Here is a 27,084-nt window from a genome sequence, read left to right as displayed (position 1 = left end):
GTTGGAGGGCCAGATTATAGTAAAAACAAAAATTATGGACAAATTTCTATGCACACTGCATATATCTTATTTAGAAGTGAAGAAACAAAATGGGAATAAATACGACATGTGGCCCTCGGGCCATAGTTTGAGGACCATTGGTCTAGGTAAACCAGTTGCTTGGCTATGGCTTCTCTGACTGTTCATGAATAACTGATCATAATGGTTCACCGAAAGAAGATCAGAAAGCTCTGGGGGACCTGCAAGGTTGGGTTTGAGTCTTATGGTCCCCATATGTTGTGGTGTGCAGGGATGGCTGGAGTCACTGACCAGGGCAGAAGTCACTTCCTAGAAGTGTGTATTTCTGGGAGAGGCAGATGGCCTGTTGATGGCTCTAAAGGGGATTTAAATCCCCCTGTAAAACTGCATTGGGAACCCTAGCACCCTATGTTCTCTTACCCCCCACCCCCCACATCTCAATGCCATTTTCGGATTTATGCTTTGGAGCTTATCCCTTTCACAACCTCTGCATGTCTGACCACTTTTGGTAGCACATGTTCCCTACCTTCATTTATCTGTTTTGTGGGGTGCACACCCTAACAGTGTTCAGGGCTTGAGGACTATTCCCAGAGAAGCTGGGAGACCAATAGTGCAGGAATCAAACTTAGGCCTCCTGCATACAAAGCCTGTCTGTGTTCCAGACCTTGTAGTCAATGGTTCCACCCTGAAAAAAAATTTCCCATCTGAATATCTTTCTCATTAAACCTCTGCCAGTTGTTTTTGTGCCAGGAAGGACCCCATAGTCATTATGGTTGTGAACTTGGACTGTGTGCCCTTGAGGATTGCTCTGGGGCACTGGGGTGCTGCAGAGTGAATGTTTGGGGTGTTTTTTGTTGTTGTTCTTTTTTGTTTTTGTTTTTGAGCCATGCCCAGCAGTGCTCAGATTTACTCCTAGCTCTGTACTCAGAAATTATTCCTGGGGGACCCTATGGGATCAAACCTTGGTTGGCCATGTGCAAGACAGACACCCTACCTGCTGTGCTATCGCTCTCGCCTTTGCTGTTCTTTTTTTTTTTTTTTTTTTTTTTTTTGGTTTTGGGGCCACACCCGGCAGTGCTCAGCGGTTACTCCTGGCTGTCTGCTCAGAAATAGCTCCTGGCAGGCACGGGGGACCCTATGGGATACCGGGATTCGAACCAACCACCTTTGGTCCTGAATTGGCTGCTTGCAAGGCAAACACCGCTGTGCTATCTCTTGGGGTCCGCCTTTGCTGTTCTTAAGCCCTCTGGGCTATTCCAACTTTCTTCCTGCTGGGGAGCCTCTATTTTGGGGGAAGATAAGTTTGATCTTTTGCTCCATGGAGCTCCAGCCCATTGAGTGGATTGACTGGGATGGAGTGTGTGTGACCTTCAGCTTCCAATCTTCGAGGTTACTCCTGTGACTCTGACTAATCCCTTTCAACCTTGATGGCCTCCTCTTCAGACTTGAGGAACCTTGTATCCCGGGACCAGATTTGCACCCCTTATACCAGACTTTAAAATCCCCCACCAACATTTGGGAGCATCCCATAGAACCATCTCAGAGGATGGTTGATAGATGAGGTTGGCAGCTCAGCTAATGGGGCAATCCAGGATGCTAGCGTGGAAGGAGGCAGGTGCCCAGTCACCAGCTTGCAGGTCCAAGAAGGAAAAGAAGTGCAAGCTTGTCTCTTTTGAGGGGGGAGGTATAAGAGGTTTGGGCTGTGCTCAGAGACTTCTCCTGGCTCTACATTCAGGACTCACTCCTGATCAAGCTTAGGGACCATATGGGATGCCGAGGAACAAACCTAAGTTGTCTATGGGCAAGGCAAACACTTCACCTATTGTATTGTCACTCGCTCTAGCCCCTAAACTTTCTATTTCTAGGTTACATCTCACTTCTGCTATTCCCCCACTCCCACTTTATTTTGGGCCCTGCTCAGACTTCCTGCCCACATCCAGGACAGCTTCATGGGCAAAGGAGAGACTCAAGGATTTCTGAGCAGAACATTTCTGCAGAAGAGAAGAAGAGCCCAGGTCCTGTGAAAAGAGCCTCAGGCTCTTCCTGATGCCATTGACTCTCCTCCATCCCCATTCACTTTGTTGAGAAGGACTTGGGCTTCATCCCAGGGTTGATGGTGTTTGATAGCACATGTTAGGGGCTGCTTAGGTAAGAATGGCCTTTCCCTTTATGGGCCAAAGTCTTGTTTATGGTTTTGTATAGGCTGGTCCTGTGACCCATGATGGTGAGGGATCATCAGAAGTGTCCTTTACCAAGCACCTTTTCCTTTCCAAGGATACAGCCTGGAGCCAGGACTGATCCAGAAATCCATTTCAAACACTTATCCTGGGATGTTTCAGCCCATAGCTTCAGCCCACGGAGTTCTGAAGCCAAAGTTGACAAGAGGCCATTGGCAGTGTTTAGCCAAAAGCCTGGGTTCCAGTGGTCCCCTTGGCCTAACAGGAAGTAGAGAACACTGCCCAGTGCTTGGGCTTCTTGTCTCTTGGCTCTAAAACCTACCACTCACATCCAAATCTTGAAGCTAGTTCTCTGAACCATCAAAGAGCTGATTTTTCTAGATGCTTCTCTGGACTTATATAGGTACTGCCCTGTTTGCCGATGAACTGTGCTCTGAGGATGTTGAGCATCATGGCTTCTGACCCAGGGACAAGCAGAAAAGGGAGTCCCAGCAGTGGCCTGTCCTCAAGGGCCTGTTTCTAGGCATAAGGACTGAAAAAGGACTTCTCTGTGGCCTTTGGCCCTCATTAAAACATTGGCAAAGTGGTCACAGGACCTCTTTCAATTGATTGAAAGAAAGAGTTGGGAGGACTAAGGAGCTGGAATCAGAGCGTTCCGCTTCTGCAGTGAGTGAGGACTTCTACTAGAGTCACACCCCCAACCCCCTTTCCTTTCTAAGGTCTGACCATCTGGCTGGGCCCTGACCAGCTTCCCACCTTCTCAGCTAGAACCAGGATTACATCTGTGCCTTTGCCTTTTGTATCCAGGTTTCTGCTGAGTCCAGTTCTTCCATGAACTCCAACACCCCTCTGGTGAGGATCACTACTCGTCTCTCCTCCACGGCTGACACCCCCATGCTGGCTGGGGTGTCTGAATATGAGTTGCCAGAAGATCCAAAGTGGGAGTTCCCAAGAGACAAGTGAGTGCTGCCTCTGGAGACTGTCTCTACCCTACCCCGATGCCCAGAGAGAAGGGACAGAGGACAGTTTCTGTTACTGACCCCACCCTGCCAAGACCTGGCTCAGATGTAGCCAGAGGGAGGGAGAGAGTTGGCATTTCTAAATCACCAAGTCCTGCTAAAAAGAATAGAATGGTCTCTCTCCCGGGTTCTTTTAAAAACAGACCTACTGAGCCATGATTGATTCTCAAACAAGATGGCACCTTGTTAGCATTTTTTTCACTTCCCAGACCATTCAAACCCAGTCAAATGGAATAAAGTGGAATTATCCCATTTCAAAAAAGAGATACGACGTTCCAACTTCTGGTCCTCTTCTGTAGGATGTGTCTCTGCAAAATAGAAATTGCCTAATGACTCTTCCTTTGGTGTTGTCATTTTTTTGTGGCTAATGATGTGATATTGATGAGCCCAGAAGCTTAGAGCATAGCACCTAACATCAACTTTCCCAGGGCCCATAATTCTGTTCTTTTCAGATGTCATAACAATGCTCCAGTGAGATGATCCAAGTGTGGCCCTATGGACTGTGCTCATGGCTTTGTCTAAGTCTGTGATGTGTTTCTTGGTCTGGTTTCAATCCCTGTGTTTGGGTTCCATGGGTTGATGTTGAGCCTGGCTCACCTACCCAGGGATGGGCAGCCTTCCTCAAGTCACCTGATTTTCTGAATTACGTGAAGGTCACTGTCCAGAGCTGCCAGTATTCAACATGATGCTTGGCTCATAGCATTTTCCTTCTTTCTATTTTTCCTTCTTGTGCTAGCCACCTGGGAACTTTAATGACAGGTATCTGCAGAATGTAGGCACAAGACACTTAATCCATGAGATGGATTGCTGTGGGGGGCAGCCCTTACTCTGCTCAAAAGTTCTCAACCTGACTTGGAGATGAAATACCATAGTGGGGGGCCGGAGAGATAGCATGGAGGTAAGGCGTTTGCCTTTCATGCAGGAGGTCATCGGTTCAAATCCCGGCACCCCATATGGTCCCCTGTGCCTGCCAGGAGCAATTTCTGAGCCTGGAGCCAGGAATAACCCCTGAGCACTGCTGGGTGTGACCCAAAAAAAAAAAAAAAAAAAAAGAAATACCATAGTGGCCCTTGCAGAGTTTACTTCCAAGGCATTTCTTGGGAGTCCTAACAGAGCTGAGAGTGAAGAGAGATGGAAGTCACTGGATGCACACACAATGGCACCCAACCAGTTGGAAAAAGCTTTTGACTTGTTGATATACAAGGCACCCATTTGTCTGGATATTCAAAGCACCTCTCAGAGAATATGTCAGAGAATTACTTACTTACCAGGAGGAACTCTTGCCAGGCTCTCTTCGGAAGGGGTGGCTGCTTGGGTAGGCCTGCTTTTGGTGCACACAATGCCATATCACTAGAGAGAGAGCTACACAAACCCTAAGTTAGACCCAAACAAATGCGCTTCTTGCATCTCGTTAGAGGGTTAATGACAACAATTTTTATCTAAGTTTCCCTGTATAGTGCGATGAAAAAGACCATCCATTTCCCCTCCATTTCTTCATTCATTTGGGACATGTTTATATATTTATTGAACATTCACAGCATGGACATTTTGGAATCTTTTAGAAACATTCAGGACATATAGTTTGAACATGAGGCTCAGAGAAAGCACAATGTATTTTTATTTATTTATTTATTTATTTATTTATTTATTTATTTTACTCATAGAAGGTCAAGAGGGGCCAAAAAAGATAGTACAGTGAGTATAACGCTTGCCTTGGATGTGGCTGACCTGGGCTTGATCCCTTATACCACATTTGGTTCCCTAAACCCCCATAGGACTTAATTCCTGAGTGTTGAACCAGATGTAAGCTCTGAGTATCTCCACGTGTGGCCCAAAACTCAAAATTCAAAGGTCGAGAGAGAAAAGCATTGTTTTTTGTGCATGCACCTAGCTCCCTGGTTTGGTTATTCAAGTAGGTTGGTGCCAGTCCAGAGGGGACCCAGTAATCACATTTGCACTTTAGCTTGGCCCTGCTACAACATGTGTGATCTCTGTGACCAACGGGTGAGAAGCTGTGAGCCTGTACTGGCCATGCTGTTGGGGCTGCCCTATGGGGGGGGGGGGAATCACTGCTGTGCTTTTTTTTTTTTTTTTTTTTTTTTTTTGGTTTTTGGGCCACACCCGGCGGTGCTCAGGGGTTACTCCTGGCTGTCTGCTCAGAAATAGCTCCTAGCAGGCACAGGGGACCATATGGGACACCAGGATTTGAACCAACCACCTTTGGTCCTGGATCGGCTGCTTGCAAGGCAAACGCTGCTGTGCTATCTCTCCGGGCCCTGCTGTGCATTTTAAAACAGGCTTTAGCACACAGGGAGGTGGAACAGCTCTGCAATGAATGCAGCTTTTTAGAAGCCATTTATTAGATCGAGGGCTAGACTCATACAAAGAGAGGATTGTTGCACTTATAGTAACAGGGCAATTGGACATAAATTAGCCATTTTTTCAATGCAAATGTTTACTTTCTGCCAAGATATTAAATTTAATTTTAGCTTTAGGATAGAAGTGGAATGACCTCAGCCTCAGCACACACCACCCCGTTGTCTTTCTGCTTAGCTTCTGCAGACTAGTGTACGTCCTTTACCGTAAATACTGTTTACCGAGTACAGCTCAAAACTTCTCTGTGTTATACTTATGTAGAAGACTTATCATAGACGTATTTCTTTTTCTTTATCTGTATTATTTGGTGTGGGGGGGGCAACACCCATCTGGCAGTGTTCAGGGGTTACTCCTGGCTCTGTGCTCACAAATAGCTTCTGGCAGGCTCAGGGGACAATATGGGCTGCCAGGAACTGAACCCAGTCTGTCCTAGGTTGACCATATGCAAGGCAAATGCCTTACCACTGTGCTATCGCTCCAGCCCAGTAAGCATATTTCAGACTTCTCTGGAAGGTTCAGGGAAAATATACTAGAAAATATACTAGTTTCTGAGCTCAGCGATTTAATTAGTCGTGTTCATTTTGGATAGGCATGATTCCTAAGGATTTCTAAATTGGTTTTCTTTTTTTTTTTTTTCTCTTTTGCTAAATTGTTTTTTAATTCTCTAACTTCACACACATACACACACACTCTATGAGTTATGCAATTTTCTTTAGAGAAGTTAGAGATTCCTGGAAGGGTGTCTAAGATTCCTGTGATGTAAGTCAGCAATTTGAGAGGATGTCACGGAGACCCAAAGGAAGAAAAAGCCAACAACAGCTTGAGCCTTTCCCCCTGAGCCTTGAGACATCACAATAGTTGATTGGCTCCAGATCCTCAACCCCTCCTTTCAGTCAGGAGAGCTTGCAAGGAGACCTTCCCTAAAGTTTTCTTTAAAGCCTGCAGCTGCTCCACTCAGGATTGATCTGCTCTGAAAACTGTCACTGAGAAAATACTGGGGTGCTTGTGCACCCCAGTTTTATTAGCCCATGGAATCAGAGCCCTGTATGCCTGTTACTGCTGAAAACTCTCCTTTTTGGGGCGTCTGGACTTCTCTCTTTCTGCGCTCCGGCATGTTGCCTGATGCTGTGTGCTGGCTAATCCTCTATTGACCCTTTTTAGGCTGACGCTGGGCAAACCGCTGGGAGAAGGTTGCTTTGGGCAAGTGGTCATGGCCGAAGCTGTGGGGATCGATAAGGAGAAGCCCAAGGAAGCTGTCACTGTGGCCGTGAAGATGCTGAAAGGTGAGGGGGGCTGCATGCACCGGGGGCCCACTGGAGAATGTGCCTTTTGTGGCATGTGACCTCCCCCAAGGCCGGGGTCAAGGAGCACATACTTGACCCAGGGGTTGAGAAGTTTTCAGTATAAATCATCGTCCGGACACACTATTTATCTTGAGCTGTGTGCATTTGGGGTTAGAGAGCAGGGCTGTGGGCTGAGGGGGCCCCTAGATCTGCTCTTTTTTCCCCTCTTGCTGTTCCTGGGGAGCCTTTGTTTGCTGAGTGTCTGTACCTCTGTTCCCATGTCACTGATGCATTTTAGGGGTGCTCTTAGGAGCTTGGACTCAGGACCCAAAGCTTAGATCACAAATAAAGGAAAACTGGCATTTGGGAGGAAGGGTGATGATGTTAGTTAGGGACAGGGTGTCATCCCTTTTTTGCCAGAAGAGTGAAGAGAGGAAGGCTGGTCTGGGATGTCCTTGGGGAGGTGAAAGGAACTCTGGGTGGAGCTGACATAGAATCTTTGGTGCAGGCAGCAATGACGCCAGGATGTCTTTGGTCAGTTGCCTTTGGGATGGTATGGTTTGAGTATTTCTGAGTTTTGGTTTGTGTGTTTTGTTTTGGGGCCATACCAGTAATGCCCCAGAGTCACTCCTGGCTCTGCACTCAGGAATCACTCTTGGCAATGTTCAGGGGACCAGATGGGTGCCAGAGATTGAGTCTAGGTTGGCCTCGTGCAAGGCAAGAGTCCTCCCCACTGTACTATTGTTTCGACTTTGTGTTTGTGAAGGGTTTTTTGTGGGTTGTGTTGGTTTGAACATTTCTGCATTAACCTCCCAATACTGCTTCAAATATTCATCCAGGGAACTTCAGAGACTTAACTATTGGATTTCCACCAAAACCCTCCCCCCATTTGTTTCGTTTTGGAGTCAATCCTGACTGAGTGTCAGGGAACCCCATGGTTCTGGGGGGTGCCACTCGAGACTCCCACACATGCAGCTCTCTGAGCCTCGTCCCTGGCCTGGGGTCTCCTGTGAAAGGAGCTTCATTATTCATTTCTGATCTGAACACCCACGTATCTGGGTAGGAGTGTCTGACCTCAGGATGGGGGCACCTACACTTTGGCAGTACACTGGGAAATATCCCCCTTTTTTGTGCTCTTTTCTCCTTTTCTGAGTTCTCCTGGGATAAATTGGAAATAGTTAAAAGTATGTAGACAATCAAATATACATGGGGCCAGAGAGTTAGTGCATGAGTAAGGAGGGCACTTGCCTAGTGTGTGACCAATCCTGGTTCTATTTGTGGCACCTAATCGGAGGTCTCCTATGCCAGGTGCAGTCATGGAGCCCATCAGCACACTATGGGGTAGCCCCATTATTCCCAGCACTGCAGGGCTCAAGCAACATCCCATCCTTAGGTCTTACACGGATCCACTGGCTTGGTTGTCAGAATTGCCATGTGGGGCCCCTGTGCCTCCTAAACATCTCTTGGGTGGGCCCCCAAAGTGTGTCCACAGTTCCAAGGTACCCCTGAAGATGCTCAGGGCCATGGGGAGCTCTTGGTTGGAGGGAATGAAATACCTGCATCTTCATCAACTTCTCCCATAAGCCTCTGGATATGGGGGGCAGTTTTAGAGGCATCTGAAATCTGTAGAGGATGAATCATTTCACAATAGACAGACACCCTGACATTTGTGGGGGTTACTATTACTTTGCTATAGAAACCACTGTTCTAGTCCTGACCTTTGACCCCCACTGACCCCAGATTAGCTGTTAGGACCTGGAGCTGGGGGCTGGTGGGAGAGTCCTCGCCTTTGTCCCCATCCCTGATATAAGGTGATGAAGACATGGCTTGGGAGAATCTCTTGAATTTCTTCGAAGTTTCACTTAATGCCATTTCAATGGCACTTTTTTTTCATTGCCCATGAGGCTGGAGCTGATCTGTGATTTCCCTGTGTTCCCAGATGATGCCACAGAGAAGGACCTTTCAGACCTGGTGTCGGAGATGGAGATGATGAAGATGATTGGGAAGCACAAAAACATCATCAACCTCCTGGGGGCCTGCACACAGGATGGTGAGCAGTGACTGCACACTGGGGGGCTAGGGAGAGGCCTTGGTGCTCTGTACTTGGACTTCCGGGCCCCTAGAGGATGAAGAAAGAACTCTTTATTCTTCCAGCTCAGATCCATCATGAACTAAGGTGCTAGGAAGGGGTGAGCATTGGGTGGAAATGGCCCAGGGTGCAGTTGAGTATGGGATATCACTGGCATGTTACTTTAATATAAAAAGGCAGTTCACGTGTGTTAGTAGGAGGATGGTGAGGCCTTTGTTGGCTCGACCCAGCTCCTGCAGACCCTATGGCCTGGTGGGTCTGAAGGTTGCAGGGTGACAGCAGAGAAATTCACAAAGCAGTTAAATGAAGTTCCCATGAGTCAGCCAGCTTTATTTCACAATTCTATCCTAACATATGCATTTCCTCACATGGCTTCTATGCTATGCCTTTTCTAAGCAGCCACTTCTCTACTCCTTCTCTGGCTCTCTCTGTCTCTGTCTCCCTTTCAACTGATCTCTAGGCTTCCTTTCTGACTGACTCCCTTTGCTGGCTCTAACTCTCCTTCTTATCCCCTCTTTCCCCCGAAGCAGACTCCTCTACACACCCATTCCAAGTGTGGGCAATTCTGATCATTCAGGTGGAATAAATAAGAAGTTGGGGGGAGGGGGGAGATACCCATATTGACAGGTATCTGGAAAGGCAGGTCCTTGCGTTGTTGCTTGGTGGAAGTTCATATATTTTTACCACATCATCCAGTTCTTTGTTGACAAGTCCCCAGGGGAAGGAAGACCCTGAGTCTAGCCAGAACCAGGTGACTGACCCCTCAGGAATGTGATGGGGCATGTTCCTGTTCCTTTAGGAGTTAATGTGCCCATACTGAGACCCAGATGCCAGCCCCTGTCTTGGCCCCTTCTCCTACCTTCAGGCCAGGACCCAGCAGACTTTTCCTGTCATGGGCAACCAGAAAGGCTCCCATTTTATGTCACTTCTGGGCTTTATGATAGCCTTGAGTCCCTGCTATGGGGGAAGAAAGAGAATAGAGTTGGCAAGAGCCATACAGTGGTAGGGCCTGTGCCTGTGCCTGTGCCCACTTCTGCCCTCTACCCTGAAGTCCTAGGGGTAAGAGACACACACCAACCTTGTGGCCACTGGGTGCCGCTCACTGTGAAAGGAGCCAGGGCTGTGAATTACTTATATGTTAGAGCTCAGGGCAAGACTGTTCTAGATCATTTTTTTTCAGCATCTCAGGGCCCTGGAGAATAAAAGGTTCCAGTTATACCTGTTCTATTAACTAACATGATCTCAGATGCATGTTTGCAATCATGTCATTTTTTAAAATATTATTTTGTTTTGGGCCATACCCATCCAGGCTCTGTGCTCAAAAATTACTCCTGGTGGGCTTTAGGGACCATATGGAATGCTGGAGATCCAACTTGGGTTGGTTGCATGCAAGGCAAATGCCCTCCCAACTGTGCTATCTCTCTAGCCCCAATCACGTCATTTTGTGACCTTAACAGCAGCATACATACATACATACATACATACATACATACATACATACATACATCTATGTATGTGAGATCATTACGATGAACAGGAAAAGACTCTCTTTTCTTTTTGTTTTTGTTTTTTGTTTTTGTTTTTGGGTCACACCCGGCAGTGCTCAGAGGTTATTCCTGGCTCTATGCTCAGAAATTGCTCCTGGCAGGCTCGGGGGACCATATGGGATGCCAGGATTCGAACCAATGACCTTCTGCATGAAAGGCAAATGCCTTACCTCCATGTTATCTTTCTGGCCCTGTTTGTTTATTTCTAGGGCTCATTCCTAGCTCTGCATTAAGGGTTCACTCCCAGCAGGGTTTTATAGGGGCATATCAGATGCCAGGGATAGAACCTGGATCAGCTGCCTGTAAGGCCAGTGCCCTATCTATCCACTGTTAGGACAAATTAAAAGGAATCAGGAGAGGCTTTTCTGCAGACTTTTTACCAACAGCAAGAGGTGGGCAGGTCCATTGCTATGTCTTGACTGATCTTCAAATGCCAAGTTGTCGCTGCCCACAACCCTGTGGACCCAGCTTCTGAGGCCAGATGCTGGGGTTTATAGACTCAGGTTTAAAGACTCCCCACTTTTGTCCTCAGGGCCACTCTATGTGATTGTGGAATATGCCTCCAAGGGTAACCTGAGAGAGTATCTTCGGGCCAGGAGGCCACCAGGGATGGAGTATTCCTACGACATCAATCGTGTCCCTGAGGAGCAGATGACCTTCAAGGATTTGGTGTCCTGCACCTACCAGTTGGCCAGGGGCATGGAGTACTTGGCTTCCCAAAAAGTGAGTCCTTCCCATGCTCCTTGTGTGATGGATGCAGGTGAAAAGTGGCTGACCTGAGGTTAGGCAGCTGGGCTGAGCCCCAAGCCTCCTTCAAGCCCTTGCCTGTCCCATAGAAAATGGAAACTATTTAGTGCATGGCTCCCTCTGAAAACCAGAGCAGCCAGACTTGCCTGGAGCAGTACGTGGGGACCAGTCTGGCTAGGGTGCATGTCTGTTCTCCTGATAACTTTTTTTCCCTTTTTTTGGAAGGGTGCAGGGTGCTATGTTTATGTTGTGGTTATTGGATTGGGACGATTTAGCTGAGGGGTGTGGCATTGACACTGCTGTGACTGAAATGGCATGAAATGTCCTGGCAGGAGAGAAGGTGCCCAGGGGTGTTGTATTTCATAGCACTGAGTCCCACATGTCACCTGGGCTACGGTGTCCCCCTCTGTGGGTTGACCCTCTGTGATTGTGTCCTGGACTAGTCCCCAGAGGTGACTCACCTGCATTCCAGACATGCTTCCTGGACTGGAACGTGAAACATCTGAGCTGCTCGGAAAGCAGTTAGGCAGGTGCCTCTAGAAGGCCTGGCTGCCCTTTCTGAGCCTGAGCTTCGGGTCCACTAAAGCTTCTCCATGGGTTCCCTTCCTGCCTGCCACCTTGGGATATCCCAGAATCTCCCTCAAAAAACCAGAAGGGGGCCCGGAGAGATAGCACAGTGGCGTTTGCCTTGCAAGCAGCCGATCCAGGACCAAAGGTGGTTGGTTCGAATCCCGGTGTCCCATATGGTCCCCCATGCCTGCCAGGAGCTATTTCTGAGCAGACAGCCAGGAGTAACCCCTGAGCACCGCTGGGTGTGGCCCAAAAACAAAACAAAAAAAAAACAGAAGGCCTGGGGGGCTGTGTGGCATTGAGCAAGAGCACCCAGAGGTGTGGCTCTGTCTTTTTGGCAGCACCCCATGTTGGCCTCTCCTAGGTGGACTTTCCTGCTAAAGGCTCTGAGGTTAGATTCCAGTGAGTTTATCCTATGACAGAGCATCCTGCTGGACTCTATGTGTGTGTGTGTGTGTGTGTGGTGAGGGTGAGATTAAGTGCCCACCAGGAGCTGCCACTGGGATGGGCTTTGGTACAAGTAAACAGACTCAGAAAAGGGGAGATTGTGCTAAGATTTGGCTTCAAAACAGTGGCAAAAACAAAAACAAGAATGCTGGGTATATCAATTGAGGTTCTCAGACTTGGAGATCTGACGTTCAGGGGACCTGTGTGGTCTGGTCCATGATATGTGAGAGATGGGCCACAGTTGTCTGCTGTGTCTCAGAGATAGGAGTTGTGAGGGGAGTAGGTTGTGACGGTACTCCAGCATTGAGTACTCCAGTATTACACACTCAAGTATCGCTTGTCTATGGTTCTGGGCCTGAGTTTACCTGTGTAGTTTTTGCTGTTGTTTCTTTTATCATTAAGGCTGAGAATAGAGCCCAGGGCCTTTGAACAGAAGGCCTGAACTTGGTCACTGAGCTATGCCTCAATATGAAATTCACTTTTAAATGGGCCAATTATCAACTGAGGTGCTTGAGAACAGAGGGTTCTTGTTGGGGTGCACAGCTGGGGAGGGGAGAAGATGAGTGGTCAGAGTGGAAGTGGTTAGGGAGAGATGTGGGTGACTATGGAGGGAGGCAGGTAATTAGAGGACGTAGTGGATGGTTAGGGAGGAAGTGGGTAGCTAGGGAGAAAAGATGGTCATTTTTTGCACGCCAGGAAGAGCTCATGAGTTTGGCACACACATGTGTAAAGCCAGCCCTGGCTGGCTCATGTGTGTAAAACAGGAACCAGACATGTCACAGAGGCCTTTGGTCTGGAGCACTCTGAGTCCTGCAGGGGCACCTTGTATGCTCGTGAGGTACTGGCATCCTTCCCTCAGCTGCCCCTGCCCTTCACGGCTAACACAGGCAGAGTTGCAACTGGCGAGAGCACCTGACCTTCCCACCTCCTGCAGAGGACAGGCCCTGTGGGCCAGCTACCTGTTTTCTGGGTTCTTAGACTCTCATTCCAACCAGAGAGTGAGCTCCCTCGATGGCTACACCCCAGTTTGCTAGAGAGAAGCCAGTGGTTGCATCTCAGTGGTCGTCTACTCAGGATCTTGTCTACTGTGTGGTCAGAACCCTACAGACAGGAAGTGGCATTGTCCTGGCCATGGAGCCTGCTCAGCACCCAGGCATGGCCCGCAGGGTGCACTGTGGGAGAGCTTGGCCCAGACTGGATGCTTGGTTGGAAGAAGCCTCTAAGCTTTGGACAGGACTCGGCTCCCAGCAGCTTCTGGGAGGGCTCACATTTCCTGTTTTCAATCACTGCGCCAGCTCCCTTCCAGCATCTCTTCTTTCTGACTAGGACTAGTCTAGGGGCCACCAAGCCCCCCGATGGCTGGGCTGGCTGCTGTGCCACTAGGCTGTTGTTTCTGGGATTGCCCCTGCAGCCAGGCAGTCTGTGCCTGGTCCATGCCTGCAGATCTGCTGGCTCGCTCCTTCAGCAGAGTGTCTGTTTCATCAGGACCCATGTCAAAGTGTTGGGAGGGTGCCAGTCTCTTCTCAACAGGAGGCGAATGGGGACCCTCACTATAGAACTTGGCTACAGCAGAGGCAGCTAAAGCACTTAAGCAACTTCCTTTTGTCAAAGGGAGAAAATCTAGCCCATGACTAGTACTTTCTGAGCATAAGTCATGAGAAGTGCAGAGTGTGTGGCTTTGGAACTTGGTGACAGGCACCAAGGCTGGGTCCAGGGTGGGCCTAGAACTGTGCGAGGCCTGGTGGGTCCTAGTGTCATGGAAGAAGCCGGAAACATGTCTCAGAGCTGGGATGTGTGGATGTTGTTGCAGAGCTGAGCTCATATGTGGGATTAGGGGGTCAGCAGTAGGAGCAGGTCTGATAGCAGAAGTAATCAGGGACAAAACAGACAATGATGGAGATGCAGATTGAGATCCAGGAGTGGGGGCATGGCTAGGTGTACCCTGGTGGACCCCATTCCCCATTCCCTTCCCACAGAAGGGTCCAGGCTTAGAATTAAGGGAGTTGGGATGTCGATTTAGAGCCAAGGGGACTTTAGTCTGGCAGTGTGCCCCAGCTGCTGGGAATGAGAACTGGGGTGGGGGTGATCTAGGGAGGGGCTAGCTGGGAACAGACACTTAACAATCATGGCCTCTGGGTCTAAGGTCTCTCTGATGTGACAGGCCAGGTCTTGGCTTTGAGGAGCAGGTAAAGGGGTGGCCAAGTCTCGAGGAAGAGAAGAGGAAGAGAGAGGGTTGGGGAGGAGAAGGTGGAGACAAAGAAGAGAGATGGAGAGGAGAAGAACAAGAGAGTTGGAGAGAAAAGAATGAGAGGGGAGAGAAGTAGAAAAGAAAGAGAGAAGAGGAGAAAAGTGAGGAGCACTGTGGGAGGAGGCGGCTGTGTCCGGCACATCTGGGAGCAAAGCTGGAGCCTGAGGAGAGGCCTTCAAGGGGCCACTGAGAAGCCCTTGGTACTGAGGGTAGAGCAGCCAGAAAGGGGAGCTTGAGAAGGGAGCAGGGGTGAGGAGGTGCCATTTGGGGACTTACTGGCTTTCAGAAAGACAGGGGGAGGCAGATTTCAGGGAGCCACACGTGGCTGGAGTGGTGGTCTGTGGTCCCCACAATGAGATTAATGTGATGATTTTACTACTGTGGGTGCTTGAAATAATCTTCCTATTAGGAAATAAATACCAGTTTTGATTTCAGATCTATTTCCTGTTGTTATTAGAGTTGGGGCACTGTGTTGGACCCTCAAAGACTTTTATTTTGTTGTTTTTATTGTTATATGTTTTGGGGGCACACTGGCAGCACTCAGGGGTTACTCCTAACTCTGCTCTCAGGAATTACTCCTGGCAGACTTGGGAACATTATAGGATGCCGGGGGATTGAACCTGGGTTGGCTGCATGCAAGGCAAATACCCTTCCTGCTGTGATATGTCTCTGACCTCTCCAAGCCTTTTAACAGACATTATTTCCCCCTTTAGTGCATCCATCGCGACTTAGCAGCTAGAAATGTTTTGGTCACAGAAAACAACGTGATGAAAATCGCTGACTTTGGGCTGGCCAGAGACATCAACAATATTGACTATTATAAGAAAACCACCAATGTGAGTCATGGGGACTAGGGTGGTGGTGCCTCAAATAATCTATACGGAAGATATTAGATCTGCAGTAACAGGTCAAAAGGGGCTCATTTTCAAGCTATTCCCAGACAGGAGGGTCCCCACTCTGACTATACCATACCAGGGCATCCATGGTCTCATACATCCAACCTTCCCTCCCAGGAACTTGGGGGTTGGTTTTTGCCTGGGCATCAGTTGGTGTGTCTGTCCATGGTGGGAAAAAGAGACCCCAGGAGTCAGACTTTGAGGACTGTGCTTAGTGACATCTGGCCCATGGACTTGACCCCCTAGAGCCTGCCAAACAAAGCCCAGTGAATCTCACAGTTTGGCTTTTGTGTTTCTCCTGCCTGCAGGGCCGGCTTCCAGTGAAGTGGATGGCTCCAGAGGCGCTCTTTGACCGAGTCTACACCCACCAGAGTGATGTGTAAGTGGCTTTGTTGTCTCTACTGTGTCCTAAGCACTTAAAATTGTCCTGACCTTTCTTCTTCCATGTCCCATAGATTAGAGGAGGTGGGTTTCAGCACCAAAATTGGGGGGAGAGGTTAGCAGCCTTGGGGATTTTCCCAGCCTCAGAGCAGGGACTGATTCCTCCCCTCAACTAAGGTAGTCCAGCTTCCCTCCTTCTGCCAAGCCATGAGTTGTGCTCTTTCATGTACAGTTGTGTGAACCGGTGTGCCCACATAGAAACATGTTCGCACAGGCACACATTTTCATATGTGCTTGCGTGGGTGTGTGAACATACGGAGACGAGTACAGCTGAGGGTCTTCTAAATTATTCATGCCCACATGGCCTATGCCTCAGTACCCCAAGGAGGACCCTGAAACCTTCTCTACTTGCCTGGGAAGGATGTGGATGTGTGTTTAGTTTCACTCCCACAGCCTCTTTTTTTTTTGGAGGGCCACGGTTTGTGCGGTTTGAGGCCATTGAGGAGACCTCCGCAGACCCTGTGACCTCTGATGAGCCCTGTTGAGTCCTCTGGTTCTTGTCCTGACATCCTGGATGAGATGCCAGGCAGGGCTAAAAACTGGGTGGTTTTGACGCATCAATCCCATGATATACACTTCAGTGATGTCCTTCAAAGTCAGGAACCTGCAGGTAGCGGGGAGATGAGGTATGGAGCCTGGGTTGAAAGATATTCCAGGAGAGGCCTCCTGAGTCGTCCAGGGTTATTTCCCTAAAAAAAGAGTTAAAAATGTTCAGGTGAGCCATGCTGTGTGAGCACGGGTGGTGGTGGAGTACTGAGTCCAGGATTAAACCCTTTGAAAGACTCAGTTGCAGGAATAGTACAAAGCAATATTACAATCGGGAGGGCACTTGCATTGCCAGGCCGACCTGGGCTTAATCTCTGGCATCACACAAGGCCCTGAGCCTCACCAGGAGTGATTTGTTTGTTTGTTTTTGGGCCCCACCTGGTGATGCTCAGGGGTTACTTTTGGCTATGTGCTCAGAAATTGCTCCTGGCTTGGGGGACCATATGGGACGCCAGGGCATTGAACCGTGGTCCATCTTAGGCTAGGGCTTGCATGGCAGACGTCTTACCACTCCATACCATGGCTCCTGCCTCACCAGGAGTGATTTTTGAATTTACAGCCAGGATTGAGCTCTGAGTACCACCAGGTGTGGCCCAGAGACAAAAAAAAAAAAAAAAAATGGAGGGGAAGAATCATTTGAGCCATTTTGAGTATACTTTTTTTTTTTTTTTTTTTTGGGTCACACCCAGCATTGCTCAGGGGTTACTCCTGGCTCCACGCTCAGAAATTGCTCCTGGAAGGCTCGGGAGACCACATGGGACCCCGGATTCGAAACAATGACCTTCTGCATAAAAGGCAAATGCTTTGCCTCCATGCTATCTCTCCTGCCCTATTGAGTATACTTTTTGTGTATCCTCAAAACTGGGGCTGGATTTCTGGGGCAGTGACCCTACATGCTCAAATTGCCCCCCTTTCTGGGAAGAAGGAAGCATGGACATACACACCCCTCCTCACCTTTATCTTTGGTGTGGTGCTAAGGTTCGACCCCAGAAAATGCTCCTTACCATGAGCCAGGTCAGGCCTGAATAACAAACACTGTTTTCTTGTGACATGGCTGAGGAAAAACCTCAGGAGACGCTGTCCTGGGCATACCTGCCCCTAGGCTGCTTGGTGGCAGTTTTCCTGAGCCCATGGGTGACAGGAAGTGGAAATTTGTTGTTGGAAGAAGGAAAGGGCCCAGTGGCTGCCCTGGAAGCAGTGTAGTCTGTGAGGAGAAGCCCACTTAGTGAACAGTGCTGGGGTCGGATCCCAGGCTCCACATATGCCCAGTCTCTGTCTTCCCACTGAGCCATCTCTGGTTTCATTCCTAATTTTGCCACAAGCTGCCTCTTTTGAACCAGTTTCTATCCTGAAACTCTTCGTCCATGGGGTCCATGAGGATGTGTGTCTGGAGCAGACTCAGTGGGGGAGGTGAGGAGCTCACTAGTGTATTCCAGGTATCATAAGCCTAGTAAGCAGTCTACGAGGTCTATTAGTAGCTCCCCTGGAAGAAACTTCTGGAAACCACCAGGCTGTCAGGAGATTCTACCTCGTCCTATCCCTGGTCTTGTCCTGAGACTTCTAGGACAAGGAAGTGGCAGCTTGGAGCCCTGGTGTTGGGGTCAGATTGAGGGGTATCCATTGGGCAGTGGTGGTGAGTGAGAGAGAGACACCTGGGTTCTGCCAACTGCCAGATAACTCCCAGCCCTGGGCTTGGGCACATTTGCTGGGGTGAGAGAATGAAAAGGGGGCAGCTTGGGTGCCAGGAGCTGCAAGTTGTTGACAGTATTTTGACAAGGAACAATCCCAGTTCACCACCACACCCCTTAGAGCCATGATGCTTGGGCCTCTCTTCTCTATGAATGGACAGTTGTAAAATAAATCCACGTGGTTTGTGAGATCACCCCACATGCCGTGGTTCCACCCTTAGGCAAATGGGTCTGATGAAAGTGGAGTAGCTGCAAAGGATTAATAAAACGAGCCAGTCAGGAAAGAGTCACAGAGTCAGTTTGCTTTTTGCCTTGTGGTATCTCTGCCTGAGTCTGCCAAAGCCAAACTGCTCTTTATTCTCCCAGAACAAAAATTCACCAGGGTGGGGCATGGCAGTTAGTTCCTTAGGACACCACCCATCACCCTGCAGGGTCCTTCGTGGGGAGGGCTCAGACCTCAAGTCTCTGAACTGAAGAAATGAGGGAGTGTTTCTGTCCCTCACCGGGAAGCTCCTGGGCTCTGTGAGTCAGGGCTCACTCTTTTCTTTCCCCTCACAGCTGGTCCTTTGGAGTGTTGATGTGGGAAATCTTCACTCTGGGGGGTTCGCCCTACCCCGGCATCCCTGTGGAGGAGCTATTTAAGCTGCTGAAGGAAGGACACAGGATGGATAAACCTGCCAACTGCACCAATGAATTGTAAGCAACATAGGACCCCTCGGCCATGGCAGCTTCCCCGCATGCCAGGCATACTCACCCCTCTGGCCTTAGACTTTTTGGGGCCCCTGAGCCTAAGCCAGCTTGGAGAAGTGTTGTTGCAGCTCTTTGGGCTCTGGCCCAGAGCTGAGGTTGTTACAGCAACCAGGATTTCTAGTCCCAACAGAGTGTCACTTGGGGATGTGCAGAATAAGCCAGATTGTATTGGCTTGGAGGGACCATGTGGTGCCAGGGACTGGTATTCACTCCAGCACCCTCTGCATGTGCCTCGAGAATGGTGGATCACTCAGATCCCGGAGGGTCATGCTGGGTCTGGACACTGTCCAGAATCTTCCCTTCAGCCATGGGGCCCTAGAGAATCACATAGAAATTGGGGGGGGGGGTGGAAACCCACCACTCAGGTTGAAAATCTGACCATCCCTTCCCCTGAGACTATCCAGCCCTACAGGATGAGTGAAGATGGGATGTTTCTCTGATTTCTTTGTGATTCCCCAAAATCACTGTTGTGTGTGGGGTGGTGGTGCTGAGGGACTGTGAAGGGTTACCTCTCTTGTACCCCTAGTTTGGGCTGAGGATGGGCTGTGTGTTTTTTTTTTTTTTTTTTTTTTTTTGGTTTTTGGGCCACACCCTGTGACGCTCAGGGGTTACTCCTGGCTATGCGCTCAGAAGTTGCTCCTGGCTTCTTGGGGGACCATATGGGACGCCGGGGGATTGAACCGCGGTCCGTCCTAGGCTAGCGCAGGCAAGGCAGGCACCTTACCTCCAGCGCCACCGCCCGGCCCCGGGCTGTGTGTCTTAATGTAGCTTCCTCAGAGTTCCAGGACTAGAGATTTCTAGAAAAGGCTTCCCCTGATCACTGTGTTTCAGGCTGCAATTGGGGCCATGAACCTAGCTGTTTCTTCTCTGGCTCCTGGAGAGGAACCGGCCAAGGGACCAGGTCTTGAGTGTGGCCTCTTGGGCTTCTTGTTTGAATTCATAGGCAGTCCCCTCCCACCCCATCCCCTGCCCCCAATCCCGCAAGTGCTGCAGGGCCTCAGCCGAGTGACTCCCGTGTGCCATGAAGGCATTTATTGTGCTCTCGTCACCCTGATTGCTTTCCCAATATCGAGGGTCTGTCGAAACCCATAATCAAGATAAGGCCCGTGAGGCTCAGGCCTCTCCAAGAGTTAATCAGGAAGTGAGCGCTCAACGGTGATGGCAGATTAATACACAAAACCCTGGCCTGAAAGTTGTGGTTTTCTAACTTCATTATTGAAAACTGAGGGACCTTTATCCCCTCGGATCTTGAAAACAAAACCTAAAGTGTCAGGCAGATTTAAAAAATGAGAGGGAGGAGGGAAGGAGGGAGGAGAGAGAGAGAGGGGGGGGAGAGAGAGAGAGAGAGAGAGAGAGAGAGAGAGAGAGAGAGAGAGAGAGAGAGAGAGAGAGAGAGAGAATTGCTGCAGGCTACGCTATGCTGGAGTGTGGGGGAAGGAAGTACTCCCCCTTCCTAACTCCCCAAAGTGCTGTAATTGTGCGATAAGGCTGGGATCAGCTGTGAGTGCCCATAAGGTGACTTTATGTTGTGGAATCCTTCTTAGATTTCAGGGAAAGGAGTGAATTTTGTGAATCGATGTGCCCTTTAGAGGAGCTCCACGGGGAATGAAAATGTCCTCTCTGGCTCCTAATTTTGTGGCTTGGAAACTTCTTGGACATCTTTGTCCCTGTGGGATGGTTCCTTAGCACCTATTAGCAGGGCCTTGTTGGGCTGAGAGACAGAATAGAGATCAGGTGCTGGCTTTGCATGTGGCCCACCCTGGTTTGTGCCCTGGAACCTTATGTTATTCTCCTAGCACCAGTGAAGAGAGACCCTGTGAGCACAGAGCGAGGAATAGCCCCTGAGGACTATGGAGGTGTAGCCCCAAAACCTAAAACAAAGATTGAATCAAAAATAAAAAATGGCAGGTAACCAGGTGCTAATATCTCCAGAACTGACTCACTCGTGTCCTTTCAGGTACATGATGATGAGGGACTGCTGGCATGCGGTGCCCTCACAGAGACCCACATTCAAGCAGTTGGTGGAAGACCTGGACCGCATCCTCACCCTCACAACCAATGAGGTAAGGGCCTCCTACCCTGGCTGGGGACTGCATGGCTTTGTCCAGGCCACCCCCTTCCCATGTGTGGCTTCATGTTTCATCTACACAGGCCCAGTTCCTTGGCATCATCCTTATTGGTCCTGTCTTGTCTCCGAGCTTGTGTGTTCTGACTCATGAGCCCAGCAGGACCATGACTGTGGCTTTTTGGGTGGGAAGATGGGTGGAGGGTGGGGCTTGGAGAGGCAGGGAAGGGCTTGAGTCTATTGTGTGTCCTGATTGGTTATGAGAGTTGTGGAGGTCAGAGGTAGTGACATCCCCAAGTGTCCCCACTTCCTGGCCATGAAGAACAGCCTTGCTGGAAACACATGGTTATGGGCCTAGGCTCCCAAGTGTGTGTGTAAACATACTCCCAGGTCCCCTTAGGAGTCATGGGGCATTTGGAGAGAAATTTCAGAAAAAAGAATTCTTTTTTTTTTTTTTTTGGTTTTTGGGCCACACCCGTTTGACGCTCAGGGGTTACTCCTGGCTATGTGCTCAGAAATCGCCCCTGGCTTGGGGGGACCATATGGGACGCCGGGGGATCGAACCGTGGTCCTTCCTTGGCTAGCGCTTGCAAGGCAGACACCTTACCTCCAGCGCCACCTACCCGGCCCCAAGAATTCTTAAATAAGAATGGATTCAAGTCACATGAACATTTACCACAGTCCTGGGGGCCGGGTGTGTGGCCCAGTGGTAAGGACTTGTCTCACGCTTGGGAAGTACCAGAATCAGACACAGAAATGCTTCTCACTTACCTGCTTTAAACTGTGCATCCAGACACTTGCCACACATGCTTTATGGGATTGCTTTTAGAGGGAGCTTGTACTTTTAATGAAAATACTTATTTTCTGTAAAAAACAGTCTACTTTGTATCCCCAAAGTGCCCTCTCTACTCGAGTCTTAGTTCAATGCATTGAAGCTATTTCTGTGCGCTGGAAGAGGTTATGTGCTCTGAGCACAAGGCCCCAAAGCCTTTTAGGGCCAGGCCAACTCTCCTCACCATGGTGAATAGCCATTGTCCATGGAGGAAGATGGAAACCTCCTGCAGGGGAGGTAACCCTTCTCTGTTTGTGTCTACCATGATCCCCCGAGGGTCTTTCTGAGGCCTCAGAAAGAAAATTAGAAAGGAATTGCATTTTTTTTCCCTAATCACCCACTTACTGGTTTGAACATGGATTTCTTGGTTGCTGTTTCCCATAAATAAATAATCAAATGTTTTGATGAGAAGCCATCAGCTGGGATGTTTTCTGTGTCTGTCCACGTTGATAAAGGATGAGATTGCATTGAAATGAATGCAGCTGCCCGGCCTTCAGAAGTTGAAAAGGACCAGTTCAAGGGAAAGGCAAAACAACAACGTTCTTCTCCTGCCAAAATTGTTGTTTCTAGCTCAAGTTCCTTTAACCCTCGCCTGGATCTCTGCTGATATTGCAGGCTCTTGGGTTGTCTTTTTTTCCCCTAGAAGATCAGGGACTCATTTAGGTAGGGGGAGAGCATGGCAGAAACCTTATGTCTGTCCCCAGCGCATCCTGCCTACCAGTCTGTCTGAATGTCCCAAGTGGACTTTGTGTCTTGGGTCCTGGGCTGGGCTGGATGGGAAGGAGAATGCCATATTGTCCAACTGATTAAAAAAATTGGAGTTTCTTCCCTTCTGAAAATCATTACCAGATGCTGGAGGAAAGTGGTCCTGTTTAAAACTAAAATCTCAGTTTTATCATTGGAAGCAACTAGCTCTCTTTTGATGTGGTGAGAGTTGGTTTCCAGTGGGATGATGCTGATGTTGTTGGAACAGACACATCCCCCGTTCCGGCCTGGGGTCCCTCTCCCTTGCCAACCCTAGTGATGAATTACAGTGGGCTTGGTGGGTTTTCTTTCTTTTTTTTTTCTTTTAACATGTACAGTTGCCAACGCGCTGTGGGTTCCTCTCTGATAAACCCAAGGCGGGCTGTGCTTTTTGTCTCCTCTGCCAATCAATCTGTTAGAGGAGGTCGGGAGCTCCTGCTGTGGGCGGGAGATGGGGGGTGGGGAGTGCCACACTGTGCCCTCAGGTTGGCCCACTGAGGCATGGAGACCCTCAGGGATCAGTGTCCCACTCCACAGCCCTTTCCTGGAGAGGAACAGTAAATTTATACTTCTGACTGTTGTGCCTGTCTCACCTGAAACAAGAAGGTGGACCCTGCAGTCTTGAAATGGCAATATGTGGTTCTGGGTCAAATAGGACAGGACTCTAATGTGAATTTCCTATCCTTTTATATATGTTTTAAGGGCAACATTTTTTTTTTAATCACTTCTACCCCACAACACTCCTGGCTTCCATCCAATTAAATGTGACAGAAGATGGGCTGGGAGAGCAAGCAGGTTGGGGTCTATGCCTGAATTCAGTTCAATCCCTGGTAATGCCTGACCACCTAACATTACCAAGTATAGCCTGAGAGGCTTCAAAGTACTGCCATGTCTGATCCTAGACCATAAGACTAGACTATAAGGTCCAAACGGTGCCACATATTAAGACCTGGCTTTGAACCTGAGAATCCTACGTGTGTTTCTGAGGCCTCTGAGCACTGCTTGGGAGGCTTAAAATTGTTAAAATAAATAAATAAATGTTACAAAACCATTCTTAATTTTTGTTTTGGTAGTGGTGAGTATCTTTGGGCAATACCCAATGGTGCTTAGAGGCAAGAGCTGGGAGAAATGTGAGAAAGGGCCCTCCCTCCTCATTCTCCCCAACAAGCCCACCCCCCATGCCTTAGGGCACAGTCCTTAGGGGATTTCAAACGTATGGACTTTGAAATTTTGCCTGTTTCCTGGACAAACCTCTCTTTACCAGTCCATTATGGATGGAACTTGCCTGCATATGTCCAAAACAGTTTTGAACCTATTTACATTTTCAACTCAGAGCTTCTGAGAGTAATGAATGACATCTGGGATTTTACCCACTAAATGAAGACACACTAGAAAGACAATAGGAAAATACAATTCTTAAAATAAATATTCGTGATCTCAGCTCTTTTGATGATCCAGAGTGTGCCTGTTTTTCATTGTGCTCCCCTGGGATCTGTGGGATCTGGAGTGGGGAGTGGGGGTGATGCACGAAGAACCTAAAAGCAAGCCAAGAAGGTCTTGTGCCATCTGTGTCCTAAGCTAAGCTGACCACCTAGCACTGCCATTTTGCCAACTATTTGGTTATGATGATTGTACAAGAAAAGTTAAGGAGCACATACAGTTGGGGGGCTCAGTGGGAACCAGGGTAGGTCTCTGACAGTCCTGGGGATCCCCCTGCCCTAAACCTGTGTCAGTTTGGTGTTAAGAGACTGCGTTTGAAATAAACGTCTCTCTCCCTTCTTTTAGGAATACTTGGACCTCACTCAGCCTCTCGAACCGTATTCACCTTGTCCTGACCCAAGATGAAATAAAACGTCTCTCTCCCTTCTTTTAGGAATACTTGGACCTCACTCAGCCTCTCGAACAGTACTCACCAACTTACCCCGACACAAGGAGTTCTTGCTCTTCGGGAGATGACTCTGTTTTCTCTCCGGACCCCATGCCTTATGAACCTTGCCTGCCTCGGTTCCCACACATAAACGGCAGTGTGAAAACCTGAGGGGCCTGTGTCCGTCCCCCCACGGATGGCCCAGGACCCCAGGACCCTGAACAGGGTGGCCAACATGGTCTGTGGAGTCTTGTCTCTACATGTATATATGGATCAGAGGAGTAAATAGTTGGAAAATAATCGGCACACGTGTAAAGAGTTTCTCCTCTGGGAGATTTGTTATGTTCACCAGAGAGGAATGTTTTGGGGGCAACACTGTGCTGGGGCCCCCCACCTGCCCGGGACCCACCGTGGGGATGGGCTGTGGGCTAGCCGGACTCAAGGCAAACATATGGTTCTGCCTTCTTTGTGCATTTTGTAAGAATTGGAGAAAATATATGTCAGCACACACTTACCGAGCACAATGGCAGTATATAGGTGCTGGATATATGTAAATATATTCAAATTATGTATAAATATATATTATATATTTACAAGGAATTATTTTTTGTATTGATTTTAAATGGATGTCCTGAGGCACCTAAAAATTGGACTCTTTTGTAATAGCTATTTGCTAAATACTGTTGTTCTTACACAGAATTACTTAATTTTCACCTGACAGAGGTGGAAACATACTTTGCTTTCAGGGAAAAAAAATGGTATAACATTAATTTATTAATGAATTGGTAATATACAAAACAATTAATCATTTATCGTTTTATGTTTTTGTAATTTAAGTGACATTTCTATGCAGGCCGTGTATTGGAGCTAGTTAAGCTGCTATTTGGACTTAACTAGGTCTTAGACTTAGAAAAGAGAAATATTGACAGAATATGGCTGGGGATGGGGGGGGGTGAAGTTCGGATTTATTTGTATTGAAGCTCTGCTGTCAACGGATGGGGCTGTAACTACCGCAGTGCATGTAGGGAATGAGTCCAGCATGGAAGGTGTTGGCTTCCAGCGTCGGCTTCCTGCAGACAGTGTGGCTTTGAATGGACTTGGCAAGAAAATGGCGGCCCAATGCTCTTAAAAAAGATGGCGCTCTCCTCGGGGATGGAATTCCTGACCATAGCGGCACGCATGCACTCTCTGGGCAGCTGGCCTTCTGCCCCAACAGCGCCTTCAGCAGAGGCCTGTATTCGGTGGTTTTGCATCCTGGCTTCCAGATCTCCTGACTCCACGGAGGCCTATTCAGATCCTGAAGCCCAGAGCAGTTCTGATGGTGGTTTGAAGAGGGGGAGAGAGGGCGGGTCTGAGTCCATCTTTTGAAGGGATTACTCCCGTCTTTGTGTACCAGGACCTCAGGCCAGGATGCAGTGTCACCAGGCTCCTTTCATCTGAAAGCATCCTGGAGCTTGCTCCGGAAACACCTCACTGCTAGCGCTATGAACCGGAGTGCAGACCACACTGATTTTACGTCTTGCAGAATTGAAGAAAGTATTTAATAAAACCTGTTAATTTTTATACTGACAATAAAAATGTTTCTACAGATATTAATGTTAACAAGACAAAATAAATGTTACGCAGCTTATTTTTCTAATCCTCTTGTCTTCCCAAATGGTTTCCTGTGCTTGGACATGTGTGTGATCTTGGGGCTCTGGGAGCAAGACACAATTGGGGTCCATCATTCAGCTCCTTTAGCTGGTTGATTGTTCTCTGGGCACCTTTGAAATCAATGGGGCAGGATTTCTTTTCATGTCAAAGCAGAATCTTAAGGCAAATGAGTGACAGAATTAGGCTTCAACCTGGTCTGAATAGGGATACTTCTGCAACACAACCTAAGTCTGTTCCTGGTTCTACCAAGAGTAACCTCTGAGGGGCTGGAGTGATAGCACAGTGGGTAGAGTGTTTGCCTTGCACATGGCTGGCCTGGGTTCTATCTCTGGCATCCCATATGGTCCCCTGAGCCCTCCTGGAGTAACCTCTGAGAACCGATGGGTGTAGCACCTCAACACAACAATAAAAAGTAACTTCTGAGTTCCAAACTAGGAATAACCACAGACCTGTTCAACTCTGAACTATTTTTGCCTTCTGATTCCTTCCTGGGGGAGCCTGGTGATATGTTGAGGAAGAGGATGTGGATGGGCAGACAGCTAATCAGACAAGCTTTGCATGTGGTAGAGCCATGTTTGCTCTGAGCATACTGGAAACCATCCCTAAGCATTGAGCTGTAAGTAGTCTTTGAGACCATGGGTTGTGATCCCCAAGTCAAAATCAAACCAAAAGAATGGAGGAGGAAATGTCTTCTGGTTCCTTAAAACGGGACGATCCTTGAACTGGACAAGATCTTATCTAGGAGACATGGAGCCCAGATCTGCAGCCTGGTGCTCCAATAGGAGCTGCTGTTTTATCTCTGCATCTAGCTCCTACCTAACAGCTGCTATCTTAAATGAAGATGTAAACTCTGTTGTAGGTCAACATAAAGGTGGATAATTGTCAAAACTGAATGTATTCATCCAAGAAGTCACCAGTTATTTGTGAATCTCACTGAGGCTTTCTTTTCCCTACTTGCCCCCCCCCCCAATTTTGTTAGGGGTAATACTCAGAATTTGGGAGAGCAAGGCTATTCCCAAAGATGCTTTTCCCTGCATAGCTCAGAGGTCACCATGGCCATGTCTGGTGGTGCTCAGGGAGC

At 48.6% G+C, this 27,084-nt stretch overlaps 1 protein-coding gene across 8 annotated transcripts in view; it reads left to right on the top strand.

Annotated features, from left to right (window-relative positions):
- Window positions 1-24,997, top strand: part of FGFR2 (fibroblast growth factor receptor 2) — a 95,704-nt gene extending 70,707 nt beyond the window's left edge. For 3 of the 8 annotated variants that reach the window (XM_049764436.1, XM_049764429.1, XM_049764435.1), the window contains 9 exons: window positions 3,003-3,154; window positions 6,752-6,873; window positions 8,813-8,923; window positions 11,042-11,232; window positions 15,235-15,357; window positions 15,726-15,796; window positions 18,651-18,788; window positions 20,800-20,905; window positions 24,357-24,997. In XM_049764436.1, coding sequence (XP_049620393.1) covers window positions 3,003-3,154; window positions 6,752-6,873; window positions 8,813-8,923; window positions 11,042-11,232; window positions 15,235-15,357; window positions 15,726-15,796; window positions 18,651-18,788; window positions 20,800-20,905; window positions 24,357-24,521 — 1,179 coding nt within the window. In that variant the 3' untranslated portion in view covers window positions 24,522-24,997. Of the gene's footprint in view, window positions 1-3,002; window positions 3,155-6,751; window positions 6,874-8,812; window positions 8,924-11,041; window positions 11,233-15,234; window positions 15,358-15,725; window positions 15,797-18,650; window positions 18,789-20,799; window positions 20,906-24,268 lie in introns of all 8 variants that reach the window. The other 5 variants (XM_049764428.1, XM_049764434.1, XM_049764433.1 and 2 more) reach the window with 3 other exon arrangements.
- The last annotated feature ends 2,087 nt before the right edge of the window (window positions 24,998-27,084 follow it).

The sequence above is a fragment of the Suncus etruscus genome, chromosome 17 (assembly GCF_024139225.1).
Source record: "Suncus etruscus isolate mSunEtr1 chromosome 17, mSunEtr1.pri.cur, whole genome shotgun sequence".
NCBI lineage: Eukaryota > Metazoa > Chordata > Mammalia > Eulipotyphla > Soricidae > Suncus > Suncus etruscus.
The sequence above is the reverse complement of the archived record's forward strand: the minus strand, read 5'-3'. Positions and strand labels throughout refer to the sequence as shown.